General features: G+C 35.5%; 1 protein-coding gene across 12 annotated transcripts in view; it reads right to left on the reverse strand.

The window, feature by feature from the left end:
- Window positions 1-21,539, reverse strand: part of LOC122627518 (rho GTPase-activating protein 21) — a 27,940-nt gene extending 6,401 nt beyond the window's left edge. For 3 of the 12 annotated variants that reach the window (XM_043808654.1, XM_043808665.1, XM_043808666.1), the window contains exons 1-21: window positions 20,840-21,539; window positions 17,804-17,865; window positions 8,910-9,071; window positions 8,579-8,818; window positions 8,041-8,498; window positions 6,697-7,970; window positions 6,459-6,545; window positions 5,489-5,686; window positions 5,331-5,393; window positions 5,133-5,250; window positions 4,647-4,754; window positions 3,380-3,488; window positions 3,214-3,297; window positions 2,934-3,146; window positions 2,489-2,851; window positions 2,262-2,426; window positions 1,796-2,176; window positions 1,552-1,696; window positions 1,185-1,309; window positions 282-1,094; window positions 38-176 (exon numbers count right to left, since the gene is read on the reverse strand). In XM_043808654.1, the coding sequence (XP_043664589.1) occupies window positions 38-176; window positions 282-1,094; window positions 1,185-1,309; window positions 1,552-1,696; window positions 1,796-2,176; window positions 2,262-2,426; window positions 2,489-2,851; window positions 2,934-3,146; window positions 3,214-3,297; window positions 3,380-3,488; window positions 4,647-4,754; window positions 5,133-5,250; window positions 5,331-5,393; window positions 5,489-5,686; window positions 6,459-6,545; window positions 6,697-7,970; window positions 8,041-8,498; window positions 8,579-8,818; window positions 8,910-9,071; window positions 17,804-17,854 (5,296 nt within the window). In that variant the 5' untranslated portion in view covers window positions 17,855-17,865; window positions 20,840-21,539. Of the gene's footprint in view, window positions 1-37; window positions 177-281; window positions 1,095-1,184; window positions 1,310-1,551; window positions 1,697-1,795; window positions 2,177-2,261; window positions 2,427-2,488; window positions 2,852-2,933; window positions 3,147-3,213; window positions 3,298-3,379; window positions 3,489-4,646; window positions 4,755-5,132; window positions 5,251-5,330; window positions 5,398-5,488; window positions 5,687-6,458; window positions 6,546-6,696; window positions 7,971-8,040; window positions 8,499-8,578; window positions 8,819-8,909; window positions 9,072-10,377; window positions 10,437-14,167; window positions 14,897-17,803; window positions 17,866-19,796; window positions 20,004-20,839 lie in introns of those variants that run through there. The other 9 variants (XM_043808658.1, XM_043808656.1, XM_043808657.1 and 6 more) reach the window with 9 other exon arrangements.
- Between the last annotated feature and the right edge of the window lie 76 nt (window positions 21,540-21,615).

Genomic DNA, 21,615 nt, shown 5'->3' on the forward strand with positions numbered 1-21,615 from the left:
AAAAAAAAAACAAATATACAGACAATTTAATACTAACCATCGTCCGAGATATCTCCAGAAATTCCTCTCCGTTGTTGCGATGGCGAAGGTGAAGAATGAGGAAGCGTGTGTACTTCGTGCAACGAATCCAAACTGCCGTAACGAATAGGCGGTAGGCAAATAGATTCTAAAGACGGCTAAAAAAAAAGAAAAAAAAAAGATTTTCATGATTTTCATTGTTAATTATTTTATTAAATGTAACACATATAATGAAACTACACGAAGTGACAAAAGAAAATTACCTCTTTATCTGTTTTAAACTTTTTGATAACACCATTATTTATCTTCTCGCCTAATACATTACTAAGTTGATTACTAGCTTGTGCTTTCTGTCGAGCCGTAGGTTGTTGTTGGACAGCTATTGACAACGGAGTAATTCTTGTTGTTGATCTTGATCGAACATGTTTCTCAGGGAGATCCGCTAATGATTTTTCTGCCAACCTCTGATTCATATTGGAGAGACGTTCGGATAGAAAATTAGGAATCATCGTACTGTCTACTATAGTATCTAAAAGATCGTCATTTTCCATTTCTCGTTTTGCCAATTGCCATTCCTTTTCTATTCTTCGTCTTTCCTCTTCTCGCTTCTCTGCTTCGCGTTTCTGCCGATGCTGATCTCTCTGCAACATAGCCTTTGTCTCCTGTTCAAACCTTCGTATTCTTTCTTGTGTTGTTGCACTCAGACCAGCATACGTTCTTATAGCTACCTCGTCATTACTCTGTTTAGTCTCATTGGATGCGTTTGATGTCATCGAATTTGTATCCAAGCAACTCAAACCAGCCTCGCTTAAAGGCCTCGAAACTTCGGAACTCGAAGAGACAGTAGGCACAAGTTGATTCGAATATTTGGATCGACTAGAAGACGAAGCACTTACTGGACTACTATTATTCGTTGCTGAAGATCGATCAGCCGGCTCGGAAGAATTATTAGAATGATTGAGGTGACTTTTGTTTTCATGCATCAATACAATTTCACTGACAGAACATTGACGTTCATTAAGTGCCATGCTTTGTCGAATCGTCGGTGAACTCTCCGATTCGTGCTTCATTTTAACCTATTTAATTAATTAATAAATATAATTATATGTATCAATATAAATTGAAGGAATTATAAATTAGATCAATATTCTACATATAACATGAACCTTCTCTTCATCGTGTTCTTCATTTTCTGCTTCGTCCTGGCCTTTCCGTCTTCTTTGAATTTTCCGGTTAGCTGCAGATATGATTGAAGATACAATGTCCTTTGCTGATACCATTTCACGCATGCCTGTTTTATCAAAATAAAAAAAGCAAGCAAAATAAATAATAGCATATTAAACAAAGAAAAATAAATAAAAGCATCGCAATTAGCAAAAAATAATAATTGCGTAATTTATAAATGATTTTCTAATGCTTTACATAAAATAAACTTAAATAATTAAAATGAGCAATAAAAATTCACACATCTAATTGTACTATTAAGATTAATTAAAATATTTTGTTGAAAAAGTCGTTAATCCATTGATATACCTTCGACTTTTTGTATATTATTTAAAAGAAGATTATGATTTGTATTAGATGTTGGTTCAACCTCACAACCATCAGCTGGAAGACTTAAATTTACGCTAAGTCTACTTAAATCATCGAGATCTTCATCTGAGAAGAACCAATCAACCTAAAAATCATAATTAAGTATTTATGCATTTATCGTAAACTTCTATTAAGAAAGATGGTACTCAATTAATTTGAAAATGATTAAACACTTTATACTCACATTATTTAATAAGCTCTCGACTATTTTACATTGGTGAGACATATCAGTGACCATCGTAACCATATTATCTCTTGAACCACTCGCGCGTACCAATGTGGGTCCGAAAACAATAGCTAAATTTTTAGCTTCCATCTTATTAACTTCACTGTGTTCTACAATTTTCTTTAAGTGCAACATTAAGTATTTGAGTGTTTCAAAATGATGTTCTGGAAGATCTCTTAGTAATTTCCTTATAGTTGCCATTCTCCTTTGTGGATCTTCAATTTTATCTGCGTCAATGAACATGGGATATAATTCTGCAGTTAATAGTGAATCTGGTAAATGTCGGAAGAAAGACTTGAGTAAAGAAGATATCACATTCACATCGCTCCATCTCGGGTCCTATAAAAAGAATTAGCAATTTGGGAACATGTAACGATTTAATTTATCTTTGTATTATATTCTAAATTGCAATATTAAGACGTACCTGAAGATTAATGTTCTCAAATCCTTTATTTACACTTTCAGTAAGTTGAGAAATGGCAGCAGTATTTCCAGGCACTCTATATATTCCAACAACTTCAAGACCACGTGCCTCCACTATACTAGTGCACATTTCAACTATAAGAGGTACAAATTCCGAAAAGGAAGACTGTAACGAAAGAATAGTTAAATAGAATGAAATTTTATTTGGCTATAAACAAATATTCTTACCGATGGACAAAGTTCAAGAGGAACTTTAAATGTAGCTCCTTCAGGTGGCAATTGTGCAGTAGGTGATGATGGTGAACCAGCTTGACCATGCATTCTTCTAAATTGTTTAGCTACCCTACCTTTCCAAGTTTTAGTTTTTGGAGATGAAAGAGGTTCCACAATTTGACTTGGCTTTCTTGTTTTATTCACTGGCGATTGCCCAGTCGGTGATCTGTTTCTGAAAGATGTTAACTTCTTGATACCTTTATGGCTGGGTAAAGGACTCAGTCTTTGATTAGCATTTTGAACAGAGGCAACACTGGGTGTAGTTGGTCCGGGAGTTTGTGGTACTGCTTGTTGTTTCGAAGTACTAGATGTAATATCCTATTATATTAAGAAGTGTTAATACACGTAAATGCTTTACTTCCATCCAAGCATTGCTTAAAATATTAATAAATACATTTACCAATGGCTTTTCAGTAGCAGCATACTTATGAAGTGATCGTAGCCAAAGAGCCATCGAAGCTGCATCTTCCATTTGTAAAAGCACTTCTGCTGTAGGATTTACCACTCGTAATACATGTTTTCGTTTAGTGTAATCCTCAGCAATATCCACCAATGAACACCTTACATCAATATTTTGTACAGTACCTTCAGTATCGTTAACCGATGAAGGGCTCTATCAAATAATAAAGACAGAATATTAAAGTATTATTTGTCACGATTAACTCAAGTTTTTTAATTACCTGACTGTGACGATCCTTATAAAAGAATAAAATTGGACCTCGAAGAACACCCCAAATTTGCTTCCAGGAACGATCAGAAGATCGCTGCGATATGTAAATAAAAAATATATATTCAATAATTTGTTAGATTTATTGTCAAATAAAATAGTAATAAATTTTCATTTACCTTGCCATCGAGCACTGTAAACTTAATGTGAAGTATGCCTTCTCGTTCAACTGGTTCAACTTCCTTCGGAGCTTCATTGCTACTATCTGTGGTACTTGCGATACTGTTACTGAAATAATTAAAGAATATATCCCGTTTCAATTCACTTTTATTTTTATGAATTACAGACAATCAACATGTAAAATGTTATGTATGTGTAGTCACTGAAAATGTACATAAATGAAACATTATTATGTACAATTACGAATTGATTGAATGAGATCATTCAATAAAATATGTTATTAGATCTTTCTTGAAAATTCAAATTAGATACAATATTATTTGTACATATATACAGCGCTTGTTATTAAACATATACAATAAAACACTTGCACATTATAAAACAATTTTTGCACATTCATGATTGATAATACAAAACCTTTGCTGATATATATGTCGTCTATTATATAAATGACATCACTGGAAACAATCGCCTTATATTAATTCACAGTTTTTATTCTGCAGTCATCCAACATCTGTCTGTATATTCTGCTACATTCAGAATTTCAAGCTGTAAATATTATGTGACTAACATTTTATCGCTCACATATAGAATAACTCAAACATAAAGTTATTACATAGGAAAAAGCTATTTGATCTGGATACAGTAATGTTAGTCATCTTCTTAAGTCACCTTGAAGTATAGATGTCCTACAGAAAGCAAATACTCTAGACACTGATTTACAAAACACATTGTACACACATAATGATCTGTAACAAAACAAAATCCACGAATAGACATGACCAAACTATTCAAGGAGAATGGTAATGCTGTGCTTATTTTTACTAAAGAACCAAGGATTACAACGAATATTTTCATAAAATCAAAAAGAAATATCGTTTTATTGTAGATTTTTTCAAAACTTTCTGATCATAGTCGTTGTTTCCCCCGAGTACTAATAAAGAAAAATTACAGATGAATAAAATAAAAATAATAAGTTAAAAGCAATCATAATTTGTGATAAAGAAAATAAAATAAAAAATCATTTTATTTGCATAGAACTATTCTGTAAAATATATTTGTTTATTACTAAAATAAATATCGAAAGTATTTACGAAAGCAAAAATTATAATAAAATTGTTTCATTTATCAATTCGATACATAATCAACGAAAATAATAATCATAAATAGCCTCAGAAATAAAAAATAAAAAAAAAACAAAAAAAAAATAGAAAATAAAAATACAATGCTTCCTTTAAAGCTTTCTACGAACGATTACATCCTCACCGAAGAGAATGTCGATGAAGATTTGTAGACTGCGTCATATCCTCAAAGATTCGTCTTAACGGCGTTATGTCACTTGTAAATAACGGTGGTCTCCATCGTCTATGTGCACTGGAAATATGAACATAACTGAAACTCAAACGTACTTACACAGGGAGAAATAAAAGAAAATATAACTGCCTGACACAGCATCACCAAAGGAACAATGGTTTTCGTGTCGGTGAATTTCATGCACCATGTTTCAGCTGTATACAGTGATTTGGAGGATAAAAATGTGCTTGATGAAGCATGTTCGCAAAAATACAAAAATGAATAAACAAGATGATAAATTGTGACATAAGCCAGATTTTGAGTCCACCTAGTTTTATCAAATATCAATTGACATACTAATTAATTTATCAATTAAATATTATATGTTTTCTATTTCCCTTTTGTTAGATTCCTTATAGAATTTAAAATCGAAATATTAAAAACAAAACAGATATTTACCTTCGGAGAACGTGAACAGGTTCAGTATCACTAAGATCTAAATCACTATCAACGTGCATTCGTTCACTCCACGTAGCTTTCAGGTAGGAAACTCTTCTCATAGCACGCTCTTCATCGCCTATAAGATAATATTATTGTCTCGTACTTTGTATTTTTTCAATCCATGATTTTATTAATATACACAATAAAAATACTCACTTAACTGTGCGTTTTTCTGTCGTCTAAGGATTACTCCATTGTTTGATGTTTCATCGCAAGAAGCTATGATAAAATAAAAGAATATTATACTCATCGAATATGTTTAATTAATTAATATATGAAAAATATATGAAAGTAAAGAAAGTGAATCGACTAACCAAGCTGATTTCTAGTAGACTCTGCATAGCTTTGGTTTTTATTATCACCGTTATCATTTCTGTTCCCTTTCTCTTCTTCTTCCCCTGTTTGCCATGTATGTCTTGTATTACCACGCAATCCATTTACAGCTTCCCAAGATTCTGCGCTATTACTACGTGCCCTAAGATGAACTGCTTCTATTTCCATTGTTGGTATTTCTATAAAGTAATAAAAAATAAAATAAAAGATCAAACGATTTCTCATCATTTTGACATTAATAACATATATAAGTTATTAAATCTTTAAGGAGGAGATTTTAGTTACATTAAATTTGTTGAACAATGCATACAAACTTCTCAGAATTTCTCATGCTATATTCGAAGCCTTGACCATATCCTAAAGTAAAATTTTTAATTGTTAACAATAAACATTTTCACAACTTCACAATTTATATTTTTACTATTTACATTTTGAATAAAAATAAAAAAGCGATGTATACCTGTAAGAGTAATGTTTGTTAGATGAATAAAAGCTGATCTATTCTCTTATTTATTTTCTTTAAGCTTATTTTATCTTTACTCACTCATGCATCCACACATACTAATAATAATGTCACACTTTATTTCTACAATATCACTCATGTTTATTATGACAAATGATTTTACTGAAATAAAGTTTGCAAAAAAAGGGACATAAAGCAAAGAATAAATATCAAATATCTCTTTTTTCCAAAGTAATTGAGTAAATTCTATTTTAATGATAACAACCATAAATGTCTGATGGTCATTTAAGACAATATATTTAATGAATTATCAATTTTCACTTTTTCTTAATATACACTGAACATTGAAACGATATGGACGACGTTTAACCAAAATGCATTTTGATCATCATCATAAATCCAAAGAAAAAGAAAGAAAGAAAGAAAAAAAGAAAAAAAAAAAACACGAATAAAACGATTGGTTGGTTCAACCGTTTGTCTTATTCTACCTTGAATTTCTTTATAGTTGACAGGAGGTTCACAATGGATGTACTTGCTGCCTATAGGAAATATTCTGTTTCCGGACAATCCCCTCCCTAAGCCACAATATTTATATATACTACTTGTATAGCAATATATCGAATCAGATTCACATCTTAAGCAGATAAATAAATAAAGAAATAAACTAACAAACGATTCATGTCATCATTTATTAATTTATTCAGAATGAAATATTATAATACTCACCGGAATCTAACGACTTGCTCTCTCTATTAGCAGGTATTCTTCTTGGTTCTTGTGATTCTGCTTTCGATTCAAACTCTCTCTTCATGACAGCAACATTCGGTACACTTCGTTTGTTAGACAATCTAGACAGCTCACTTTTGTACAAATTAGTTCGATCACTGGTTGGTTCTTCATCATCGCTAAGAAGTCGACCAGATTCAAATTGTTTCGCTCGTCTAGAAACAATTTGTAGTCCCTGCGGGGGTACCAGGAATTTGTCATTATTTCTTTTATCTGGACCTGGTGAAGATGGCACCGAAAGTGATTCATTCCGAGGATTTTGAGGTTGTTGCTGATTCGTCGCTAAATTTGACGCATTTTCATGTATTCTAGATAATGTGCTGACGAAAACAGATTTACTGGTGTTCTTATATCTATCTTGATCGTTAGTTTTAGTTGATGGATAAACGAAATGATTCTCTTTACCCAATTGACTCTCATAAAGACTTGAGTAAAATCTATCTCTGATGTTACGTTGACTGTCAATAAGATTCGATCGATCATCATTCTGATCGTTTCGTGTATTAGTATAATCCGATTCAGAATCAAGATCCGTCTTCACCCTTTGGACGTTTTGATTCGACGGTTTTGTTAATGCCGATTTACAATTGCTTTTATTTTCCACTCTTCTCGTAGGTGATTGTTGCCTTTGTTGTTGCTCATTGGGTGGCCAAATTTGCCTTTGAAGTTTTTGCGGTCTCGCGTAAAACTCTCTTTGAATAACAGCTGAGTTACTACCGCCCTGTTGCAATCTCGATGCATCCTCCGCGACACTCCATCCGATCGGATGACTCGGTCTGCGTAAAAATTCTTCCTTTTGTTCGAAACTCTTACGTAATCTGTTCATGATTACAGAATCATCGGAACACTCGTTTCCAGTAACGGTCGAATTAGAATCGAACGAGGACAAACTACCCTTACTGATCGGTGAGGAGTCTCTTCGAGAATCCATACTCAACCTTGAACTTGGATCGTTTGATCTAAGAGCGTCTATACTTCCATAATTTGGAACTTCTGATTCATTTGTTTGTCCGGTCCCTCCACTGCCTTCGCTCGCTCGTCTCGCTATCACGCGTCTGCCGGGACGGTAAATAGGAACTTGTGGTTCCGCGCGGGATATAGGATAACGTAACATCGTTAACTGTTGTTCTTTCTCAAATTGGCTTGATTCACCTGATCTAACGCGTTCGTAAATAGGATCTTTAATTCGATCGTAAATTTGCTCGCTACTCGGTCTAAAATAAAACGTTAACTGTAAACTCTGTTAGTTAAATAGACAAAAATAGAGAAATAAAAAGCACAAACCTAGAGTAAATCGATTCGGGACGCGTTCTATCGTACAAATCGAACCTTTGATCCGGAGAGGGGCGGCTGTATGATTGGAGAGGTGATTCCATGGCTTCTCTAGCTTGTTGTTGTTGTTGCTGTAGTTTTCTTGATTGCATTCTATCCTCGATAGGTTCACAAGGAACACTCGTTTCATGCAGGAATCTTCTTTGTTGCGCTGTGATCACTGGTATAGACGGTGACATCTTGTTACCTTGTTGTTCTTTGTAAACAACTTCCTCGCTTTCTCTACAAGTGGTAGTCGTATTCTGATTCTCCGAATCTGGAAGCGAGCAAATCCATGATTGCCTCGTTGTTCTCGGCGATGGTCCTGGGATCATGCTGATAGATCTTCTTTGCTTTTGAGAGATCCTCTCTGGAGAACGTAATCGTGGACGTTGATTCGTCTCAGGATTGTGTGCCGTTTCACCAAAGTACTATTAAAAATTTATTATACATTATTTTTTATCAAAGAGTACAAATTATTTATTGTTATGGAATTGAAGAGAATTCACACCCGTTGTAAGATATCGTCTTCTTTTGAAACAACGAGTAGACGCAACCAAGGACCCGCTTGTTGAATACGTTGCACTACACTGGCGTACTGTTCACCTCGTGTTGGTATTCCGTCAACAGAAACCACCCGGTCACCCGTACGAAGACCTGCTTCTGCTGCTGGCGAATTGATTCGCACCTGTTTTACGAAGATCGTGTCCATAGGCTCATCGATCCTTGTCCGCTCGTGTCCTGGCAACATCTGCAGGATGCCGTTTGAAAATTTTATCAATTCTACATTTACGAACAAGTGTATTATCTTTCTAATTTCTTTTCTTTTCATTCATACGTACGCAACAGGACTCGGGCGGATAAACGATAAAATGTCGGAGAGTGAATCCGAAGCCATTTTCGCTACGCCTAAGGAGGAGAGTTCGAGGACCACGAAGTGGCGAACTCTCCTTTCGAGTAGCTGCAGATGTTGGTGCTGGTGGCGGTGGTGAACTATGCCGCACCTAAAATCATTCATGAATTTTACCGATATAGATAAAATATGATACACGCCATTGTATGATATATATATTTTCTTCATTTTTCTATCTTGTTTTTCTTATGCGTTTCAATTGACTTGTAAATTCGTTGATACGTCGATCAACAGCTTCAAAGACAAAATTAAATACACCAGATGTGTTCTTTACTATTGATATCGATGTAACTGCGTATTATCGCTTGTATTATATACAGAATGCATAATGTCTATGTAAAGTACGAGGTCGTTAGGTAATCGCAGTAGTAAGTGCATGTTACTCGCACAGGAATGACCTTAATTGTCTGCTTCATTGCCTAGGTTAACTCTCGTTATGTGATTTATCAATATATTATGAATCGCCGTTCTAAAGATGGGAGAGGAGATCCACATAATCTCTACTTAAAAAAATTATTTTCGGTATAACGATAAGAGAAAAAGAGTAGTATGTATGAATTAAATTTAAATGAGCATAATTAACTTAAATAGATATTTCTTGTTTTTAATAAGAAGGAGTCTTCGAGTGTGCCAAAAATATGTGAGTTTACGTTGAAAGATGTTTACTGCTATTCAAAGCATGTATATTTTGGTAATTGCAATGGAGTCAAGAATTTATGGCATTTTTTCAAGATAGCTAGATTTCTGTAATTATGGATGGTACATAAAAATACATAAATGATTTTATAAAAGGTAAAAATTAAATATGAATCTTTTATCAAATCATTCTATTCCGATCTCTTAAATTTAAACATAAACTTAACCGTTTACTATTCTGTAATATATCAACTTTGTTGGTTAAGCTTTCCCGAGGAACAGAATGGGATTATTCGAATACGCATCACAAAGTTTCGTATAAACGTTAATTGCAGGATTTTTAAGCGAAACATTGAACAAGAGATAAGACTACGACAACTTGCCAAGAATCTCGAGTCACATAAAATGTATAGATAAAAGAGGGGAAGTGCTTTGCTGACGGAGTTTGAATAAAAGGTGGCAACTTTCCAGAAAACAAAATAGCACTACTGATTCGAAATAGTTGAACCAATGAATTTCCATGGAAACGAAACGAAATTTTTCATTTTCAGAAAATGGAAAACTCAATCCGATCAACAAGAGAACAAGAAACTCGTTAATCAATTTTTATTAAATTTTACGATACCACCTCAAAAATTTCTTTCTTTTCAAACAAATATACTAGATAGAGAATACACTTGAAAATGGTATGAATCAGAGATGTTTTTATCACAATAATTATATGTATCTCTTTGCTTTCCTAGTTTTTCCTAAGTACTTACTTGCCTTAACGATGGACTATTACGTCATCGCGCAAATGCTAGTTCTTCTAAACGCCCACCTTCGTTTTGGCAAAGCAGCAGACAGAAGATCATAAATTACTTTTCAAGTCGTTCAAAAATCTGCATTCATAAAACTTGCTTAATTAATTACAAAAGATCATTTATAAAACTTCGATTAGTTTTCTATATATCGAATTGATTAAAATGACACAAATAATTGTTGTTTCATTGTAATAAATTTTTTCTTTATAAAGGCATTTATTTATGAATCAACGCGACACATCGACGTACCAAGTCTGTGTCAATAATTTCTATAATATTTTTTATTATATTATCATACCAATAGCCCAATTGCCTGCTTAGAAAATTGATCGAACTGCACCAGATCTGACTACTCACGTCGAACCACGAACGTCTGCCGTGGTTCGCCAACATGTACGGTGGTTTTCCGTGTTATCTAATACGTATCACATAGGCACAGCTAATGCACTGAAGTACCAATACGCATATCATTGCGTTAAGAGAACGATGGCTTTCGCCTGATTTCGTTAGACCGCATACCAAAAATAATCTCGACGAACGTACCTACGGACGTACGTACGGACGTAAGTAGAAGTCGGGGAGTTACAATGGCGGTGTGAGCAGCATACGCTAATTCATTTAGAACAAAACGTGAGTAGCATAAATAAGAACGGTATTATCGATTAAAACGAAAGAAACAAAAGTCCATGAACTAAGAAGCTTTTTCCAGCAGCATTTAATTACAATCATAAACAAAATCAATGTATTTATAGAACATTGAGCATGTAACACGTCATGATGTTCCTTTTCAATGTCACAAATCAGGAATGAAGGAAGAAGCGATTGAGAGAATCATGAAAAGACATCGCGATCGACGCCGTGTCCCGTTTGCACAATTCGCGATCCCCCGTTGGATATAAGCGTTAGCATACGGTCACCGTGACACCATTAGCATTGTACCGCTGGTGCTGGCCCGTCTGTTTCATTGTGACGCTCTACGTTTCAGCCGAGCGAAGCCGTCACGCGTCGTATACCACATGCGGGAAACAAAATAGCACCGGTTTTACTGGAATACGCAAACACACGCTCGGATACATAATGCGAAAGTTTTGACTTCCTGATTAGGAAAAAAGCGAATGAAAGAAAGAAAGACGAAGGATGGTTAAGTAGGTAACGACTTCCCTAAAAGCGTGACGATACTTGGCCGGAAGCTGTTTCTAAGAACTCGAATAAAAGTAACAGTTTGCTACCAGTGCTACTATTATATTTCCAACATCAAGTAATCGTTTCAGACTTTCTCAAGAAGTAAATTTTTTTTTCAAACTATGCCGTATACAAAACAGAGATAAATCATGATCGAATATCTTTTTCTTATCGTTTTTCACTATGCAAAACCTATTTTTATGATCATCGTTGTCCTTTGTCTTTTTAGATCGAGTGAGCTTTCTGGTAACTATCGCTTACATGAACATTGTAAATGAAGCGTTTTATATTTTATTCGTGCTCGATGTTAGGGATGCTTTAGATATTATTGATTTGACATGAACAAGTAGATAAAATTATCGAATATTGGAAGAGTTATAGTTATTGAAAAATGTTATAAATGTGTGCGAAATCCGAACTTTGAACTGCTTTCTCTTTTCGTACAAGTTATATTTAAGAACGTTTGCTATTAAAAAGATATTTTTGCGTCTCCTTAACGACGCTCTGTATACAATCCACGCTGTTCTTGGATACTTTCAAAGCAAATCGAATGTGTTTATATGGAAAACAGATCCTATGAGCAGGAGTGTCAATAAACACATTTGTGTCTGACAAACGGCAAGGAGGTCGAATTGGGGATATAGTTAACGCGAGGAAAGTGGGTCGTGTCGAGAGAGAGAGAGAGGGAGAGAGAGAGAGAGAGAGAGAGAGAGAGAGAGAGAGAGAGAGAGAGAGAGAGAATCGATCGACCATTACAGTCGTGAACAATTCACTCCAAAATCGATGATGCGATGGATTTTAAAAGCCGATTTATTGTATAAAGCGTTATCATTGAAAAGAGCTAAGGTAAACGAAAATTATGAGCTCCATTTAAAGTACACCGTTGTAGTCCTTGCAACACCTTTTTAAATTTCTCCTACTGCTCTCTCTCTCTCTCTCTCTCTCTCTCTCTCTCTTTCTCTTTCCTTTTCTCTCTTCCTCTTTCTCTCCCCTCTCTCTCTCTCTCTCTCTCTCTTCCTCTTTCTTACCTGAATAAAAGTAGAAATGACGTCTCTCAGTCTACAAAAATTTATCAGTATATTTCTATAAATTATACTTTTAATATGCAAAGATATTTAAAGATAAAAAAAATTAAAAGATTACAATCGAAGGAATATGTCCAGGAAATATATATATAAAACTCGATGAAACCTTATAATAGAATGATCCTTGATCAGGAATGGCGGACAAGAACAGCTCCGAAAGTTTTCATGTTTCTCACAAGGAAATTCGAAAGAACGAAGTAAAGGACACCCTCCAGAACGAATGAGTTGGCTCTTGGTTTCCGCCTTCCTGGCTGCAAACCTCGTCTATTAAAGACTAATCGGCCGTTAACCGATTGCGAACCGGTTCGCGTCGACGCTCTACAGAAATTCCAATCTTTCGTTTAAAATATTACTATCGACTTGGTACGTCCTCGCACAATCCAATACGGTTCTGGTGCTCTCCTAGAGACCTTAAAAAATTTGACATCAAGATCTGGAACTTCAATGTTCTACATCGTAAAACGTAGTATCATGATGTTGGCAATAACTATTTATCGGTCAATTGTAAATATACACGATACATGAATTAGCTGAGCAGTCATCAACACCATTATGTATATTATTTCTTCGCGAGATATTGAATTACAACAAAAAAGAGAGAAGCTGCGAGATTGTGATTACGTAAAAAGTTCGATTGAATTTCGAGAAATCGCAGAAACAAGATCTTGATGAGTGTTATTTCATTATCAAGAATAGGTTATTATCGTCTCACGTACTGACGTTGTCGATGATATTAATATAATATTGACGAAAAAGTTCATGACTTTTTTTCTTTTTATAAAGATTCAAGTACGTCTGAACGACTTAATTGACCTATTTTTTGCAAGTTTTAGGTGTAGTCGAATTACGTTTAAAATCGCTATGTAATTCTTTTTTTCCTCCCCCCCCCTCTCCCCCCCCTCTCTCTCTCTCTCTGTTTTTCTCCACTCACCCTACGTTGTTTTATGAGAATCAGGCTCGAGAGGAAACGAGAGGAAGAGAAAAGTTACGTAATTTCGCATTACAGACACGCTCTTGCGTAAGTCGCTACGACGCTGATCGACGATCGCGATGGAGGATGACCGGCGACCGGTATACACGCACAATCCGTGTTTCTCCGTTTGACATCGAAAAATTATTTTCAAATTTTATAATTACCTTGAGAATTTGCCAATTTTCATATCTATTGGCAAATGGTGATTCAAGAAGAAATAAATAAATCTGAGGATACAACAGCCAATACGAAAACAAAAATATTTTCAAGTTCTTTTTTTTTTCTATTGATATATTAAAATCAAAGACAATCGATAATAATTTCACGATTAATTTTCGATCGCTTTTTACTTTCTGTTTAACTTTAACACTTAATTAACATAGCGATAAAACGCTTCGAATAAACAGATTAGATCAACGCGATGATGTTCCTCATTCATAAAAGTTCTTTACTTCTTTAAAATACGTAATCATCGGACAATTGTAGACTATATCATCGTTCGACTCACCTAAGAAATTAATCGAGCGTGAAACGCACTAGCACAAGAACCAACGATACTGCTAGTACTCTTCCCGAATGAACACGTCTCGTAAGAACCTCGGTTGTTGTCTCTGATTTTATCTCGGAGAAATAATAATCAAACACTATCACATACTATCACTCTTACGATTGTGACTGTTTTTTATGTATTATTTTTATTATCTTTTGTTTTTTATTCCGAAGCAGAAAAGAATATTTGCAATATCATCACCAAGTTACGATCAAAGTTTGATCGTTTTGAGATACTCTTGAGGTGAAGCAAACTCCATAAGGAGGATTCCGTTCTCTGGTCACTTTTTCGTCGTTCTCGAGAAAGAGAAAGCGAGGAAAAGAGCCGAAAAAAAGAGTTAAGGACACGCGACGAACTCTCGAATAACAGTATGGTTCGCGCGATACTGAATCAAAACGGTGTTGTACGTTTCTACGTGGTTGCTGTTAGTGGTGGGGTCAAGAAGATGGAAGCAAAGAGGTGGGAGACTGCGTGTACCTAGTGTAGTACCTCTAGCTACCGCCTCCGACTACCTCCACCTTTTCCGTCTCCTCAACCCCTAGTCCAACCCCACCACAACTTAGCGGAAGATGCAGCAGCGTACCATGACGATCTTTATTGAATTATGAGTGCCGCGTATTTGCAAGAACATTTTTAGCTCTTGGACGCGACTTTTTCAATGAATATCGATTTACCTCAGAAAAGTTTTATTTTCAATGAATGAAAGAATTGGAATATTTCTTTTGTTTTTCATTTCATTTCATTTATTATAATCATTTCATTATCAATAAATGTCGACATTAAAACAATGCAAACATATCACTAAATATTTTTTCTTTTCCTAATTATAATAATTAAATAGTTGCAATTGTTTTGTTTATTTAGACATTTTATAATATATGAACAGCTTCATCTTTCTATCATAAGCTAATTGAAAAGCGTTGCCAACGCGCGAAGAGTGATGCACAGGCGTATCGAATACTCTGTGTCGATATAGCATAAATATCGCTTATAAACATTGCTCTCTATTATAACTCGGGTTCGTGCTTGCTATGGCATTATCAGCAATATTAAGTGTATCGTAAACTACAGCTGGGCTATTGATATATACACGGATGTGTGCATGTACCTTCACATATATACGAGCGACTCTCCATTTAATTTTCAAGCGAAATTATTTTTAAATAATGAAAAATATTCCTTCAAATAAAAAAATATCGTAAAATATAGTTCGTGATCAGTGACAGATAGATAGATATTTATATTTGTACGATCTTTAATTGATAAAAGAACATAATAATAGTATAAGAGAGCCCTTAATCCTTAGGTGAGATTTACCATACACGTGCCACCACTCTAAAACCGCTATAAGTACGTGTGACAGCTTTGCTTGAAAGTACCAACTTCTGCCTATTCATGAGAGACAATGTAGAGAGTCGTTTTATCGACAGCTTTGCAACCTATCGTGCATAAAAGGCAAAGGACGAGCACGTACAAAACGTATATATAGAATAATAAATATAGTTGTAGATATGTTGGAGTAGGTGTAGGTGTAGGTGTAGGTGTATGTGCGCGCGTGCGGGCACGCGTAAAATAGTTCAGTGGATCTATTCCTTTTCAGAATAGTATATACTTTTAATCGATGAGATTCTCTTTCTCTCTTTACACCACTTTCACCTTATCTCAAAGTTCGTTCTATTTTTGATTTAATAAAAGAGGTCAAGGCTAATAGATGAGAATAACGTCTTTGCTTTTATTTAAATTGTATCGTCATAGGAGGGGAAATTAATGAAAAAACGAAATTTCCCATAGACTTGGAATAATTTTCGAAATTCGATCAAAAAAACGTACCTCTGAAAGTTAACGAGGCTTAACGAGCTAATAAAATAATACGACGAGACTATAGACGTTTGAGCAATTACGATACTTTTATGACGTCGCAAATAGTCGAATTGAACGTCTATCGGTAATTTCGATCGATAGTTCGTACGATTAATATCATCGTTACACACAATGGCCGGGCGTTCTGTTCTCGCATCAGTATTACATAGAAGAGAAGACGACGAGTAGGCGGTAAACCAAAGAGAGAGGGAGGGGGAGGGGGAGGGGAGGGGGAGAGAGAGAGAGAAAAAGAGAGAGATATTCGTTTACATCGCGTTTAGTGAAAAAGCGTCTGATTGCTTGCTATCGTAAAGCTAAAGCGAACTATATTTAAATCGCTTATTTAACCGACGAACTTCCCCCGACTGAATCGAGTTTTCGACCATGGCACGCTTTTATGTTTTATATGTAGAAGTTATACTCAGAGTTCCGTTACTCGTTACTGAATACTCGCTATCCAGTTCGAAGTAAAAATAAGTAAGAAATTTTGAACCGTTCTTCTTCCTGGTGCAGAAAGTGGAATAGAAATGGAGACGAGAAATGACGACTCAAGTGTGTCGGGGTTGTCTATGAAAGAGAGACAGACAGACAAACAGACAGATAAACAGGGAGGGAGGGAGAGAGAGAGAGAGAGAGAGAGAGAGAGAGAGAGAAAGGGGTCATTCACCCGTCAAGTGGAGACGCCAACGTCGTCGCTTCCCCTTTTGTCTTATTTATTTGTCAAATTTCTTACTCCCTCGTCGAAAAAAAAAACTTTTCTTACAACTAATTAACCGATTCAAATAATCGATTATATTTCAATTCATTGAAATAAATATAACGTAAAGATCCAAGCTGGGATAATAAATCATATTTAAGGTTAATTCAGGAAGTAAGTTTTGCGTTAAAATGCAGAGCAGTTATTGATCTTCGAACAACGCGGAAGATCAAAGTACGAAAAGTCTTTAGAGATCTCGCTTTTCTCTCAGTATAATATATACATATACAGGTACATATACAATATGCATACATATAGACGTGTAGATATATATCAGAGAAAGTACGGCGATGAACATAATTTTATTTCTTCAGAGGGTGAATCAGTACGAAGCACAAAGTATGAAATGGTGATACAGTATGAGTCACCGGCTCGTCGTAAAAGGGAGGGTCGCTTGTATAACGAACAAAGGGAGCGAAGGAGTAGGTGGATATGCCAAGTAGAGAAAAAGGGTGGTCAGAAGGTGGGCTCATTCAGGGGTAAGAGAGACGAACGACTAACGAGGAAGAGACTCGTTTCTTTAAGCGACACAATATTATTTCACTCGTTAATTGATCTATCGAAAATATTAACATATAATTTTTCTCGAAATTAATAATTAATATAAGATCATTTGATGATTAATATTCAACCGATGAGTATCACATACTTATTAATTATAAATTATGTATAAGCGTGTGAAAAAATACATACAAATTACTTTGCTAAACAAAATAGCTCAAAAGTTTTTTTTTTCCTATTTCTTTTATTTTTCTCTTTTGGTGACGTGGAACCTTCCAACGATAAACTTTATCTATAATGCATGCATTAAAACTCGTTGCTAGAATTTCCGATAAGTCGCGTCGGTAAAATTCGTGGCTTACATTGGATGGCTTACTTTACTACGCCGCCACACTGATGTTAAAGAACTTCTAATGCTATGTTTAATGAAAATCGATTAACAGAGAATGAGAAAGTGATTAATAATTTGAACTCACCGCATGAACCTGACCGATAAGTCTTTGTGCGTTCTTTCGATCCTCGGCCATCGTCCCTTCTCCTAAAAATGATAAACAATGTTTTTGTAACAAAATGTTGGAGAAGTTTAAGAAAATAAGGGGAAAAAAGAATGGTGTAAAAGTTATTCTGATATGTTTTTTTTTCTATCTTTCAATACATACGCGCGCGCGCGCGTGTGTGTATTGATTCTTTCGTCGTCCACTTATGCATGTACAGATCATATAACGTAGCGTATTAATCATACACACGTATCTATTCGCCTATACAGAATGCACTTTCTCCTTGCGGTTTAACTACGTGCATATTAGTCAACGAAATCGAGCACTACTAGCAAATCCAAAAAAACGATTTATTAGTTTCTCGATCGCCATAAACCGGTGATATCGAACACACTAATTTCGAAAAGTTCCTCTTATTGTCGGTGTGTTCATGCACGTATACTATACTCGTGCTCCTAGTTGACTGTTTATTACCTCGCTACATATAGAAATGGTGTTGTACGGCGAACGACCGAGACCGCAAAATTCTTTTTTCTACGAAACGTGGCACACATCGATAGATTATGTATCGCGCTTGTCCTGAAATACAACGGTAAACACAAAGAACGTAGAAATTCAATGTAAAGGAAAAAGGGAAGAAAATTTTGAAAAATAAAAAAAAATAAGAAAAGAAGAAAGAAGAAAAAATAAAAGAAAACGGGTATGCTCTCAAGAAGCTTCTCCTCGAGACACGACATGGATGCTGAAAAGACCGGGAGCCAGCTTGCTTATTTAGAAAGAAAAAATGAAAAGAGAAGGAGGAAGAAGAAGAGAAGAAGAAGAAGAATAAAGAAAAAGGAAGAAGCCGAAGGCTTCGCGTGCATGCAACTCATACACGCGCAGAGTGACCGACCATGAAGACCTCGAGTGTCAGCAATGCAAGCACCGATCGCGACATTTCTCGACCTCGAAATGCCTCCGCGATGCTCGAGATATCGAAGGAGATCCCTTTTATTGTCAGACGAGGACTCGCCTGACGTGTCACGAGATACCTACCAGCTGCAAATGAAAGGATCTACGAGGTAAGGCAATACACAGTCTTCTCCTTATCGAAAAGAAAAGAAAAAGAATATTAATAAACAAAAATAAAACAAATGAAATAAATATAAACGAACACCGCAGTCTAATTTTAATAATGAACAAATTGTGACAAGGCAATACATAGTGTTTTCGAAATTCGATATAAACGAACTAAATCTAATTTTAATAATTGGTAAATCGTGATAAGACAATACAAAAAGTCTTCTTCTTTAAACAAGAGAGAGAGAGAGAGAGAGAGAGAGAGAGAAGTGAAAAAAAATAAGATAAGTATAAACGAAGGAAATCCAATTTCAATAATTAATCATTCCCGTAATAATAAACCTTTCTAAAACATGAAGTCCACAGCATATATCTCCTTTGATATCGTATAAGTAGGGGAAAAAAAACAATAAAAAACAAACGTAGAAGTGTCAAGAAAAAAGTGTTAAAAACGCCATTAGGAAAGATACACCTATCGAAAGAGGAAACGCTTAATCGGCAAACCACTCTGCTTTTCCGTACTTGCTTCGCCCTCGAACGCTACTACTACAGAACATTCTTGCCCGTAATCGTATCGAGATATTTCGCGAATTGTATATCGGTATAAGAAATGACTCGGTTTTGATACGCCATGTTTGCCAAATGATTTTATCGTACGATCAAAATATTGATAATAAATGCAACGTTTACGGATCATGAAAAACCGGCCTTACTCTTTCACGAATGGCAAATACGTATAGTGTCAAAAGTATATATTTCCCAGTCCTTAAAGAAATTATAATTATATTTTCGTAGATCTATCAATTACTAACGACGCAACGACGACGATTTTAAATAATCCTCTCGTTTGATATTTTGGATAGAACATTTTTCAAAGGGAAACTTGACGAAAAGAATTGTATAGACAACTTACAAATACAATTTGATGATACTTCGTATAATCCAAACGAAAGATTCATGCAACTTTTAAAACGTTTACGAATACTTTTTATGACGAGGTTTATGTCACGAAGTTTTGAATTAACTTATTCGATTCTTATTTGAAATTAACATCATTCGTGAATAATTTTTCGAAACGACGCGATATAAAAACGAACATTTGGAGGCCGCGCAAATATTTGTACGCCAGTGTGTGTGAAGATCCCTACCTACTTCCCCCTGTACCCCTCTTATACCCTCTACCTTCCTCTTACGAACTAATCTTATCGGTCTCGTGCGCGTATCTCCTTCGAACGACATACACTAAACGAATTGCTCGTCGAAAAGTGCGAGCCGATGACGTTTACGATATCTATCGTTCTTAAACGTGCCACAAGAACCTGTTTCCTTCTCTTTTCCTCTCTGCCCTTCCTTTCCCTTCCCTCATCCCTCCTTCCTTCTTTCCTTCCTCTTTCCCACTTCATCCCTTTGATACGATGATCGGAACTTCGAAACAACAAGATCGGAGCAACGATAAGTTTGCTACTTTAACGCTTTCGCATAGTACGTCTATCTGCTTGGTGAGATCTTTAATAGGATATGTAAACTGATTTCAGATAGATTATTCGAAATTGGAATCTTACAAAAAAAAAAAAAGATAATAAAAAGAAAGAGAATAAAAAAAAGAAAAAGATCGAGTGGAAAAAGAGAAACTAAAATAGATGAACATTACGAATGTTAAAGGAAGGATCAACGCTCCGAAGAATCGATGCTTCGTATTTGTTTATCGAGTTCGTTTCGAAATGCGTTTTGCCTTACGTCTTGAACTTGTGGATTATTTTGTACGATGTGTTAAACTCGTATTACCGAGAATTTTATTTAGAATCGTAAAACGTATGGTTAACACTATACTCCCAAACAAGAGCGCAATTATCGAAAAATTTTATTTATCCGTACGTACGATTAACAAAATATTATACGTTCGAACAAGAAACAAACTATTTATGTTGGATGCGTAACAACGTACATCATACATACCTCGCGCAAATTTATCTGGTTGATATAAAACCTACAGCGCCTCCCGTACAACTCGATCTGTCTCTTCGCTTTTTTCATTGGCGTCCAGTGGGACGATCGGAGTTCGGTATTCGTTGCCTCTTCCAGCGTTGACCACGAGAAAAAGTTGTCTCGTATCGAGACACCTTCATTCGTTCTCGATGCATCCCTGCTATTCCTTTATCGTGTAATAATAATCTCAAGAGATCCCTTTCCTTGCCTCGTTTCTGAGATGATAACGAAAATAATAATCTCCAAGAAAACAAAAAAACCAATTCACTCCGAAAACATTCAACAGCCACGCGTGAATCTCGGACGATACGATTTCTCTTTCTGTCTTCTAAAAGTATCCCCACTTTCTTTACGTCTCTCTCTCTCTCTCTCTCTCTCTCTCTGTTTCGTTTTTTTTTCTTAATTATGTGGACGGACAAATACACGCGGCGTTACGACGCGGACGTTGCCCCCGCGTGCGATTCGTTAACAATACTTCGTAATTTCGTGGACGGTTAAGATACCAAGGATGGAATCGTCTGTATGCGTTTTATCGAGCTGCTGCAACTATCGTTGCAAAGACGATCTGCAATAACAGTACCACGGAACATGGCGGACACACTCTCGTTGGTCGCTTCTTTGCTCTAGAAAACGTTCAACACCATCCGGTTTCTTTCAACTCCGAACAGGGACTGGTAAGAATCATATAGAAGAGAGGCTACTTCAAAAGTCACACAAAACTATACACACTTGCGCCATATAACGTT

Source organism: Vespula pensylvanica, chromosome 3, assembly GCF_014466175.1.
Source record: "Vespula pensylvanica isolate Volc-1 chromosome 3, ASM1446617v1, whole genome shotgun sequence".
NCBI classification, from domain to species: Eukaryota; Metazoa; Arthropoda; class Insecta; order Hymenoptera; family Vespidae; genus Vespula; species Vespula pensylvanica.